Below are 12,950 nucleotides of genomic sequence, written 5' to 3'. Positions count from 1 at the left end.
ACAAATGGCCAAGTATTTTACATGAGTTTTGCTTTTATATTATCTATCATCTCTCCTGACATGTCTGATGTAGTAACTACTTGCATGCCCCATGTAATAACAATTCTGGAACATCTATTCTTATAGCTCTATGTTGTGCCATTCCTCTATTTTTCCTGCCAGCAGTTTACAAATAAATTGCCAACCGTCTGCAGTAAAGGTACAGCTGGGTGTTACCAGTAGTGGGTGGGTCTGGCCCTATCCACTCAGTGCTGCTGGTGTCAGACTGTACAGGGACACGCCCACATGGTAACAACCATCCGTACCTTTACTCCAAGCTGCTGGTAATTCACTCATACATTTCTAGTAGAGATAATAAAGGAATGGCACAAGAAGAATAAAAGCTCCAGAATTGGTATTACATGGGGTATTCAAGTAGTCACTAAAACTGACATGTCAGGGGAGCTGACAGCTCTTCTTTAAGATTAACAGAGCAGCCAAATACAATTGACCGTTTCAATGTAAAAAAGAAAACTGTGTAATCATATGAAATAATGTTCTGTTCTCAGATGAAAAAGCATGCCCCAACAACTGGATCTGCCCATCAAATGAAACCTGTGGCAACAGCACCATGTGCCGCTGCAGAAAAGGATACCTCCAGTGTTTAAAACAAGGTGTTGTCCATTGTGCAGGTAAGTGATTTGTTATCCTGCAAAGTTGATCCAGAGGAAAAAAAAAAACTCATGAGACAGAAGCCAATTTCCTCATTTTAGGGGACAAAATTCCTTCCTGACTCCAATCAGAATACAGAGTTCCATAGTCTCACTGCTCTTACCGTAAAGAATCCTCTTCTATGTTTGTGTACAAACCTTCTTTCCTCCAGACGCAGAGGATGTCCCCTCGTCAGAGTCACAGTCCTGGGGATAAATAGATGATAGGATAGATCTCTGTACTGACCCCTGATATATTTATACATAGTTATTAGATCTCCCCTCAGTCGTCTTTTTTCTAAAGTGAATAACCCTAATTTTGATCATCTTTCTGGGTATTGTAGTCCACCCATTCCAGTTATTACTTTAGTTGCCCTCCTCTGAACCCTCTCTAGCTCTGCTATGTCTGCTGTCTGCCTTGTTCACAGGAGCCCAGAACTGTACACAGTACTCCATGTGTGGTCTGACTAGTGATTTGTAAAGTGGCAGGACTATGCCCCTTTTGATGCAACCCATTATCTTATTGGCCTTGGCAGCAGCTGCCTGACATGGGTTTCTACAGCTTAGTTTGCTGTCCACTAAAATTCCTAGGTCCTTTTCCATGTCAGTGTTACCCAGTGTTTTACCATTTAGTATGTACGGGTGACTTGCATTATTCCTTCCCATGTGCATAACCTTACATTTGTCAGCGTTAAACCTCATCTGCCATCTCATCTCTGTCCAAGCCTCCAATCTATCCAGATCCATCTGTAGCAGTATACTGTCCTCTTCCGTGTTAATTACTTTACACAGTTCAGTGTCTTCTGCAAAAATTTATATTTTACTGTGCAAGTCTACTACAAGATCATTAATAAATATATTGAGGACAATAGAGACCAATCTGACCCTGTGGTACAGATGTAGCAGGGTTAGCACTCAGGCTCTTAACTCAAATTTCTTAACTCATCGTGTTATCTTGAGACAAAAGCCATTGAAAAGCAATTGAAGGTGTTTGCTTAACGCATTTAGTTTAGATAACACGTCTCATAAATCATGAGTGTTAACTCTACTACATCCGTACCTTCATTAGTGACGGTGACCCAATCTGAGTATGAACTGTTAATAGCCACCCTCTATTTTGTATTACTGACCCACTTAATTAGCAACATACACACATTTTCCCCCAGCCCAAGCTTTCTCATCTTATGTACAAATCTTTTATGTGGTACAGTATCAAATGCTTTGGAGAAGTCAAGATATATGACATCCACGGTCAAGTCTAGAACTTACCTCCTCATAGATTGATCCCTCATGAAGCCGTGCTGATATGGTGTTATATGCTTAATTTTATTGAGATAGTCCATGATAGCCTCTCTTAGAAAACCCTCAAACAGTTTACCCACGACAGATGTTTAACCCTTTTTGAATATTGGCAACACATTTGCTAAACACCAATCCTGTAGAACATTCTCTGTCATTATATAGTCCTTAAATATCAGAAATAAGGGTCTATCTATGACATTACTTAATTCTCTTAGGATACAGGCAGTGGCGTACCGCCAATATAGGCAGACCACGCCGTTGCTATGGGGCCCGCGGCACAGGGGGGCCCGGAGCGCATGGAAGGCCCCGCCCCCTACTCTGCATAAGATAGTGACTGACAGTTTATTCATAGGAGGCGTCCCGACTCCCGTGGACCACCCACTTGTTTTTTTTTCTCCCTCCGGCTCCTACCCCGGGGCCCCCCTTGACACGCCACCCCTCCCTGTCTGACCTCCGGGCTGCGGGCTCCCTCCCTCCTCCAGGCTGAGCCTGCGCTCATCTGCATTTCACACTGGCCAATCAGCTTTTAGCAGCGCAAAGATCCTGCTGCTGATTGGCCAGTGTAAAGCTGGCACAGCAGGAACAGCGCAGGCTCAAGCACGGAGTGCCCGCCATCTGACTGCCGCCCTCAAGAAAAATCATCTGTGTGCCAGTGAGTGCAGCCCCCCCACTCCGGCCCATAATGAAGGAAGGACCGCTCCGGTCAGTGGACATAGAACCCGGGGGATGGAATAAACAGACTTGTGTGCCACATACAGTAAGAGGTCTGACAATAAAAAGTTCATATATGTGTATCAGGATGGGTATTCTTGATGGGGGAAGAAACACCAAAGAAAAAAGGCCAGCACAGAAATGAATATATGATTAATCTTTATTATGGTCTCAAACCAGGACCAGAAGTAAAAATACAGATAAAATACAATACATTGTAATGTATTGTATTTTATCTGTATTTTTACTTCTGGTCCTGGTTTGAGACCATAATAAAGATTAATCATATATTCATTTCTGTGCTGGCCTTTTTTCTTTGGTGTTTCATCCTACGTGCAGGCTTGGCACGAGTACTCACTTCAGTGAGTCATATATTGGTGTACATTGATGGGGGAAGGCAGCAGCAAGCATTGGGATTTTTTTTGGGGGGGGGCCTGTGGGCTCATAGAGGACTCAGGAGGACAATGTGCTTTCCTCCTACTCACTGTACTCCTGAGTCCTCTATGAGCCTACAGGGCCCCCCAGCACATCAGTCACCTTGCGGGCGGGATATGATTGGTGGCTATGTATGTGCACACTCAGCATCAGCAGCAGTGAAAGGGGCTATATATAATGCCCCCCAAAATGCCCGGGGCCAGGCACCTTACTTACCTCATTCCCCGGCACCCGCATTGCTCCTGATGCCCGCAGTGTCGCCACTGCCTCCCGTCACGCAGATGAAAACATCCAGCGACATGGTGGGGCAGTCAATAGCAGGCCACGATGGGAACGAGCCTCCCTAGCATCGTGGGTGTCTCTAGGGAGGCTCATTTCCGACGCAGCCTGCTATTGTCTGCACCCCCCCCCCCCCATTGGGCATAAGTATTATCTGTATGTGGTGCCTGGGCATTTTGGGGGGCATAATAGGGGTTAGATAGTCCCATTTAACCCTTAGGATACCGGAATTGGCAAATAGGGGTGTGGCAGGGGAGGAGCCAGGGCAGGAGGTGGGATGGGCCAGGGGTGGGTAGTGGGCAGGGTTAGGGGCCCAATTCAGATTCTTGCTATGGGGCCCAATGATTTTTATGTACGCCCCTGGATACAGGGGTGTATTCCATCTGGACCTGGTGATTTGTTTATTTTAATCTTTTTCAAGACGCCGCTGCACTTCTTCCTGGGTCACACAGGCCACTTTTAATTGGGAGTTTCATTTTGAAAAACTTTCATTTTCCTCAGTGAATACAGTTCAGAAAAAATATTTAATAGATTCACTTTCTCCTTATCTCTCTCTATAACTCCTCCCTCATCACTCTTTAATGGACCAACACTTTCAGGTTTAAACTTTTTACCATTGATATACTTAAAGAACATTTAAGTTAAAAATTAAAATTTAGTATTACACTCTTTGACACTGAGCCTCTCTCTAATGACAGGGTTGCATAACAGACGCCAATGGCTCCAGATGGACCCCATTGACTTGACATCATCTGTCAGAGAGAGTGAAAACACTCCCATAATAAAGATGAGCAAATCAATTCTAAATTAATGGGATTTGTTTCGTATTTCGCAGTAATTCATCCGCCAAATGAATCCAAAGCTTTTGCAATTCAGTTCGAATGAATTGCGTAAAAATGGTGCCCAGTTCCATTTTACTGTTAATATTGCCAGTGAAAAACCATGAGGGAGGAAGCAGACGGAGAATCACGTGACACTGGAAAGAAAGCCTCATTGACAATTAGGGGGGCAGTAGGCAGGGAGGTACCTATACTGAACTGAAGAGCCATAGTGTGTTCATCTTCTAATTTGGAAGGAGTGTGTCTGCATGGTGGGCCAAAAAATTATTACAGAGTCACAAGCATCTATTGTAGTGTGATAGGGACACTATATGGAAAGAAAGGAAAGATTATAATTGTGTAGATTTTAGGGAATTTGATAACAGAAAGCTTTTAGGTAGTGAGCCTCCAGTGTCATCTCAGATGAGGGTTTCATAATGGCAGGTGGCATTGTGATGAGGGGCAGACTGGGAACTTAAAGTGGCCCTGGAAAAAATACTAAAAGTGGCCCCATTTTGTAGTCCGGTCCAAATTGATGGAAGGCAGGGCCAGCAATACTATATTCTGGCACATTATACCACCCCAACAGAGCCAAATACCACAGTCCATCACAAAATACTGGCAGCAGCACAAACTACATCCCCAAAAACTTCCACTGGCCGGCCGTGAGGAGGGCTCAGATAGCCCCCTGGGCATCGGCCCACCGGGAAATTTCCCTGTAAGGTCTATGGTCAAACTGCACCTGATTGTGACATCCAGACAAGGTTGTCCTCCTTCAGTGTACAAAACATCATTTTTTTCAAAATGGACAAGGCATGGATCCGTGAAGATTTTCACACACCTCCAGCTGAGGCTAATGAATAGATATGCCCTTGCAGACAGTGCCACATCATACATTGCTGCCTGTCTGCCTACTATCATCTTCTGTACTGTATGGCTGCCGCTACCGCCACACTGTACTACTGCTGCTCCCAATTAAAAAGGAGAAATTTTCCACTCTCGTTCAGACCAAGCCACTCTTTCTTCTGACAATTATCGTTTGTGCATGAATAAATATAGGCAGACATTCTACCCCTATTAAGGCTTAATTTTTGTATGCTTGTGCAGAACAAGCCACTCTTTCTTCTGACATTAACATGTATAAAGAGGGGCAAGGATTTGCCCCAGCACTATCCCAGACCTAGGGGTATCTGCAGTTGTTTGTTATATGTTGTTCATGTTGTGCCATGTTAGTGTTGTGCTATGCCCAGCACACAATCATTAGTAGTATGGTTGTCATGGACAGGATAGGATTAACCACCCTGTTCCCCCCCCCCCCTCTTGGTAGGAATAGACTGGTCATACTTTCTGCCAGGAGGGGGAGCCCTGGACCAGAGTGGAGAAAGGAAGCAGATCCTTGAGCTCCTTCTTCAAGGGACATTATCCAGTTCTCCTGTACTCCTACTCCTGAGAGTAACCAAGACTACTATCATCCTAAAATCTACTGCATGTTTAATTAGCAGAGTGACCAGCAACCACAGCTTCACAGACACTGCTGCAGGTGAGGGAAAACAGATCGGACAGCCATTACCTAAGAAACATTCAGGCCAGATTAATTCCAAGCCTGTATTATGCTGTGGACACCTATCTCCACACGTGCCAGCATACTGCTGTTATCCAGAATTACAAATGAGAGACATTAGCAAGACAGAACATTTGAACTACCATTTAATTGCTACATATCCAGCCACCATACCTCATCATCTGGTGAAAGACTCTGCACTTTGTACTTAAAGGGGTTGTCTGACTTCAGCAAATAGCATTTATTATGTAGAGAAAGTTAATACAAGGCACTTACTAATGTTTTGTGATTGTCCATATTGCCTCCTTTGCTGGCTTGATTCTTTTTTCCATCACATTATACACTGCTTGTTTCCATAGATAGGATCACCCTGCAATCCACCATGCCATCCAAGACCTCCTCACCAGCTGTGGCAATAGTGGGGCTCTCACACATATAAGCCCTTGCTCCAGTCACCAAGTGAAATTAATCTAAGCGCAAAGGTTCAGCGGTTCAGATCACATGGAAAAGGAAAGCTTCCAACTAACCCTCCCCTGAAAAGAGTACCATGGCTCCCTCTTTTCTCTAGCCTTGCCAATCCTATTCCTGCTATCAAGCCTAAATCCACCCAAACTTCAAGAAACCCTGTCCTAGCCCTGTTCATCCCTACAAACCCAGTCATTTTCAAGCTTTCGCTAAATCTTTGCCCACTCTGTCCCTCTTACATCCAATGGATTGGGTCAGCCCAGACTTCATACTTGTGTGCATGTGCATCACCTTACAGTTTTGTCTGTAATTAATGTTTTGCCAGACTTGGCCAAATGCTAATTTTGTTGACAGTCATTGGGCTGTATATATAGACATGTACAGTACGGTATATTATGAATACCAACAGGTGAGTCCATGTGAGAGGATCATCAATGGAGAATGGACTATGCTTACATGTGTCTGACATTACCAATTCTTTTGTTTCCCATTCAAGTCACGGTTAATATCACTAACTGAGATGCCAGAGTTATACGCAGTTAGGTACAGTCTCTGCTTTCTCATGTCTTTCAGATATAAATGAATGTGCTAAGAACTATACATGTGGGAATGGAGCAAAATGTAAGAACACCATTGGGAGCTTCTACTGTGAATGTGACACGAACCTCCAGGGGAATGCCACTCAATTCTGCCCAAATCAAACTAATGAGAATTACTGTGAAGGTAGGCAAGAAATGTTTGGTATTAGCAATAATTATCCTTTTACAGCAATAACCAGCCATCTTCTCAATCCCTGAGGTGAGTATCAGGCGCTACTGTCACATACAATGCAATGTAGGTGAGGATGGTGTCAGATCCCTTTAAGAAAGACTGCAGACCATGGGGCAGATTTACTAATCCTGTAGATCAGGGATGGCCAACCTGCGGCTCTTCAGTTGCAAAACTACAACTCCCAGCATGCCCAGAGTGCTTACAGGTATCAACCTACAGCAGGGCCTGGTGGGAATTGTAGTTTTACAACAGCTGGAGGGCCGCAGGTTGGCCAGCCCTGCTGTAGACGGCGGGCTAGACCCTGCACCAGATTTATCACAGGGGCTCAGGCTGGATGATAAATGTGGTGCAGGGATAGACACAGTTCTCTGGCTCTATAAAACCATTGGTTGGCTTAGTTTGGGACAGAGTTTGATGCCAGGATAGTGGCGCAATTGTGACACAAAAATGTTGAATCTTACCCTTCGCCCCCTTTCCCGCAAAGCCACATGTATTTAAGAGGCCCGTTTTGGCCATTTCTGAATGTTGTAAATGGATTAATAGAACATCGAACAATTGTAGATATATCCTTGTCAGGCCTCAGTTCAACTCATCACAGGTTTGACAGAAAGCAGCCGTGTATTTCTGATATCATGCAACCTCTTTAAATTAGATTGTTAGGAGGAAGATATTTTACTCATACGGCTGAAAGGGGTTGTGTAAGAATGTGTTTTTTTTGGCACCCCCTTCCCCTTTACCAGACCTGTAAAGGAAGGATTAGAGTACTTACCTGCTTCCTGGCACCTTCTCCCCACTTCTTCTCCTCCAGGCCTGCGATACTCCGTTGGGCTTCCTCACTTAAAACATCCATGTTGACATCCCCACAGCCAATCACTGGCCACAGCAATCACATTCTTCCCTTACTTCATGATAAATAGTCACGAAACGTAAGGAGATCCTTGAGATATAAAAAAAAAATCAACCCAACTTTGCCCATCATAAAAATAAACAATAAAAAACATCATAGGCATCGCCGTGTCCCAAAACACCTGTACTATTCAAATAAAAATGTATTTACCTCATACGGAAAAACGCCATAAAATTTAAATGGCTGATTTGTTGTTCTTTCTCCACTTCACCACCCAAATTTTTTTAATAAAAAGTGATCAAAAAGTTAAACACACTCCAAAATGGTATCAATAAAAACTATGGATTGCCTTGCACAAAATGAGCCACCACATAGTATAAAAAAGTTATGGGGGTCAGAATATGTGGTGAAAAAAACCCCACAGGAAAAACTATATAAATTTGGTATTGCCGTAATCGTACTGACCTGGAGAATAAAGGTAACTTAACAATTTTATCGCACAGGACACGTCGTAAAAACAAATCCCATAAAATTGTGGTTTTTTTTCCAATGGCATCCAATTTGGATTTTTTTTTACAGCTTCCCACTACACTGTATGCAATATGGTGCCATTACAACGTACAACTTGTACAGCAAAAAAATAATAATTTACATCTCTGAATATACAGTTATAAAAATAGTGGACTATTTGTTAAGTGCCCCCCAAAAATATATAGTTGGTGTGTCGTGATTTTATTTAGCCAAAATGATGCCAACCCTGTCTTGGGAGGGTGGGGGCTTCCAGCTTTGTTCTAGATTTTAGATTGCTATCTGGTCTTCTGTAGAATATATGTACATCGTAGGGTCACTTCATTATATTATGTGCAAACACTGACTCTTGCTCTTTTCTTTTTTGTAGATGTTAAAAAGGAGCTGTCCTTGACCTGTCTTGTTGGGACTCTACCTCCAAGTAGGTCTCCTTGCTGTCCTATACGAGCTGCTACCTATAGACAATATTTTCTTGCAAATGTTTGGCTGCATTTAGTTCTGCTCTGTTAGGACACAAGTAGCTTAGCTGCACTGTCTAAAATCTAAAATCTACCTTGTGCCCAGTCACAGGTTCAGGTAACCTTTTCAATTCCATGCTTTACACTGCATCTCAACTGGTTCAGGTGGACTGCTATGTCTTAGGCCCCTTTCACACGAGTGAGTTTTCCGCGCGGGTGCAATGCGTGAGGTGAACGCATTGCACCCGCACTGAATCCCGACCCATTCATTTCTATGGGGCTGTTGACATGAGCGGTGATTTTCACGCATCACTTGTGTGTTGCGTGAAAATCGCAGCAAGCTCTATTTTGTGCGTTTTTCACGCAACGCAGGCCCCATAGAAGTGAATGGGGCTGAGTGAAAATCGCAAGCATCCGCAAGCAAGTGCGGATGCGGTGCGATTTTCACGCGCGGTTGCTAGGAGACGATCGGGATGGGGACCCGATCATTATTATTTTCCCTTATAACATGGTTATAAGGGAAAATAATAGCATTCTGAAAACAGAATGCATAGTACAATAGCGCTGAAGGGGTTAAAAAAATGTATTTAACTCACCTTAATCCACTTGATCGCGCAGCCGGCATCTCTTCTGTCTTGTTCTTTGCTGTGTGCAGGAAAAGGACCTGTGGTGACGTCACTTCGGTCATCACATGGTCCATCACATGATCCATCACCATGGTAAAAGATCATGTGACGGACCATGTGATGACCGGAGTGACGTCACCACAGGTCCTTTTCCTGCACACAGCAAAGAACAAGACAGAAGAGATGCCGGCTGCGCGATCAAGTGGATTAAGGTGAGTTAAATAATTTTTTATTTTTTTTAACCCTTTCAGCGCTATTGTACTATGCGTTCTGTATTCAGAATGCTATTATTTTCCCTTATAACCATGTTAAAAGGGAAAATAATACAATCTACAGAACACCGATCCCAAGCCCGAACTTCTGTGAAAAATTAGAAAAATCGCGCATGTTCCGGCAACGCACCCGGACCTTTTCCCGCAACACCCGTGTGAAAGAGGCCTTAAGCCTCATTCACACGTCTGCGTTTTGGTCAGTGTTTTCCATCAGTGATTGATCCAAAACCAGGATTGGATCCTCCACAGACATAAGGTATAATGGAAAGATCTGCACCTATTCTGGGTTTAGATCCTCACCTGGTTTTGGCTCAAAATAACTGATGGAAATAGCTGACGAACACTGACGAGTGAATGAGACGTTAGTATAACTCCACCAAGAGTTCAATTTATTTGGAGCTGATTACATCGAGAATAGAATTATTACAATTTGGAAAAAATGTGCATCTCTCTCCATTCACTTCTATGGGAGTTCTGAATATAGGTGAGTGAGGACCTTCCATAGAAGAGAACAGAGAAACCTGTCCATGCACGATAACCTCTCCTTTCACTGAGGCTGCAAGATCAGGTCCCAAAGATGGGACCTACATCTATTGGACATTTATGCCAAAACATTACCAGTCGCTGAAATGAAGAGGTTGACAAACTCAGTAGGATCTCCTCAGAGAGATGGGGTTAAACATGGATTCATAGATTACGAGCCCGTCTTCAGCTAATGAGGAGACCCAATCCCTTGGTTTCAACTTTTCCACCATTTGTATCACCAAGAAGGGGGGAAAGATGCTATAAAGAGGTCCTCTCACTTCAGCAAGTGGCATTTATCATGTAGAGAAAGTTAGTACAAGCCACTTACTAATGTATTGTGATCAGGGATGAGCGAATTTCATATTTTGAAATTCGTTTTCTGTTTGTGTTGTGGTATTTACTGAATTGCGTTATGGATTCCGTTACCACGGACCATAACGCAATTCCATGACGGAATGCATCTCGGAATGTCTTTAGAGGCATTCCGTTATTCATGCCGTCATAATAGAAGTCTATGGGCTGCATAACGGATCCGTCCCGTTTCCGATATGCATTCCGTAATGGAATTGCGTTATGGTCCGTGGTAACGGAATCCACATTATACCACAACCCGAACCGAAAACAAATTTCAAAATATGAAATTCGCTCATCCCTAATTGTGATTGTCCATATTGCCTTCTTTGCTGGCTAGATTCATTTTTCCATCACATTATACACGGCACGTTTCCATGGTTACGACCACCCCGTAATCCAACAGCGGTGATCGCGCTTGCACACTGTAGGAAAAAGCTCCGGACTATGTGAGCTCTCACAGTCCTGGTCAACAGAAAGGCCAGCATTTTTTCCTATTGTGTGCAAGCACGACCACGACCACCACTGATGGATTACAGGGTGGTTGTAACCATGTAAATGAGAAACATAGAAACATAGAAACATAGAATGTGTCGGCAGATAAGAACCATTTGGCCCATCTAGTCTGCCCAATATACTGAATACTATGGATAGCCCCCGGCCCTATCTTATATGAAGGATGGCCTTATGCCTATCCCATGCATGCTTAAACCCCTTCACTGTATTTGCAGCTACCACTTCTGCAGGAAGGCTATTCCATGCATCCACTACTCTCTCAGTAAAGTAATACTTCCTTATATTACTTTTAAACCTTTGCCCCTCTAATTTAAAACTGTGTCCTCTTGTGGTAGTTTTTCTTCTTTTAAATATGCTCTCTTCCTTTACCGAGTTGATTCCCTTTATGTATTTAAAAGTTTCTATCATATCCCCTCTGTCTCTTCTTTCTTCCAAGCTATACATATTAAGGTCCTTTAACCTTTCCTGGTAAGTTTTATCCTTCAATCCATGTACTAGTTTAGTAGCTCTTCTCTGAACTCTCTCTAGAGTATCTATATCCTTCTGGAGATATGGCCTCCAGTACTGCGCACAATACTCCAAGTGAGGTCTCACCAGTGTTCTGTACAGCGGCATAAGCACTTCACTCTTTCTACTGCTTATACCTCTCCCTATACATCCAAGCATTCTGCTGGCATTTCGTGCTGCTCTATTACATTGTCTTCCCACCTTTAAGTCTTCTGAAATAATTACTCCTAAATCCCTTTCCTCAGATACTGAGGTCAGGACTGTGTCAAATATTCTATATTCTGCCCTTGGGTTTTTACGCCCCAGGTGCATTATCTTGCACTTATCCACATTAAATTTCAGTTTCCAGAGTTCTGACCATTCTTCTAGTTTTCCTAAATCCTTTTCCATTTGGCGTTTCCCTCCAGGAACATCAACCCTGTTACATATCTTTGTGTCATCAGCAAAAAGACAAACCTTACCAGCGAGGCCTTTTGCAATATCACTTATGAAGATATTAAACAAAATCGGTCCCAGTACAGATCCCTGTGGAACCCCACTGGTAACATTACCTTGTTTTGAATGTTCTCCATTGACTACAACCCTCTGTTGTCTGTCACTCAGCCACTGCCTAATCCACTCAACAATATGGGAGTCCATGCTCAATGACTGCAGTTTATTGATAAGTCTTCTATGTGGGACAGTGTCAAAAGCCTTACTAAAATCTAGATATGCGATGTCTACTGCACCTCCACCGTCTATTATTTTATTCACCCAGTCAAAAAAATCTATAAGATTTGTTTGACATGATCTCCCTGAAGTAAACCCATGTTGTTTTTCATCTTGCAATCCATGGGATTTTAGATGTTCCACAATCCTATCCTTTAATAGGGTTTCCATTAATTTGCCTACTATTGATGTCAGACTCACTGGTCTATAGTTGCTCGATTCCTCCCTACTACCTTTCTTGTGAATGGGCACGACATTTGCCAATTTCCAATCTTCCGGGACGACTACACACTCAATATTATTGAAGACATTGAAAAAAGTTTGTGCATGTTTTCTTAACTTTCTTGGGACACATCTCAGGGTAATTTGCATATGTATCAAATCGTTTTTTTTTACACAATAAAAGCGCACAGAGCTATGGGGACTGGATATTGCGGATGTGCTAGTGGCCATCTAGCAGCCCATGTCCTCAGCTCTGTACACAAAATCCCGGTGAGAGGTTCCCTTTAATATTTTTAGAGTTTAAAAATGTATTTCAATTTATTTTTATCAAACTTTTGACACTACTGATGTATGCATCG

The 12,950-nt window shown here is 43.1% G+C and overlaps 1 protein-coding gene across 1 annotated transcript in view; it reads left to right on the top strand.

Moving 5' to 3' along the window:
- Positions 1–12,950, top strand: part of LOC120986221 (adhesion G protein-coupled receptor E3-like) — a 205,694-nt gene that overhangs the window by 65,402 nt on the left and 127,342 nt on the right. The window contains exons 3-5 of the mRNA XM_040414660.1: positions 549–671; positions 6,834–6,983; positions 8,777–8,827. Coding sequence (XP_040270594.1) covers positions 549–671; positions 6,834–6,983; positions 8,777–8,827 — 324 coding nt within the window. The remainder of the gene's footprint in view (positions 1–548; positions 672–6,833; positions 6,984–8,776; positions 8,828–12,950) is intronic.

Source organism: Bufo bufo, chromosome 1 (assembly GCF_905171765.1).
Source record: "Bufo bufo chromosome 1, aBufBuf1.1, whole genome shotgun sequence".
Taxonomy (NCBI): domain Eukaryota; kingdom Metazoa; phylum Chordata; class Amphibia; order Anura; family Bufonidae; genus Bufo; species Bufo bufo.
This window is presented reverse-complemented; position numbering and strand designations above follow the sequence as displayed.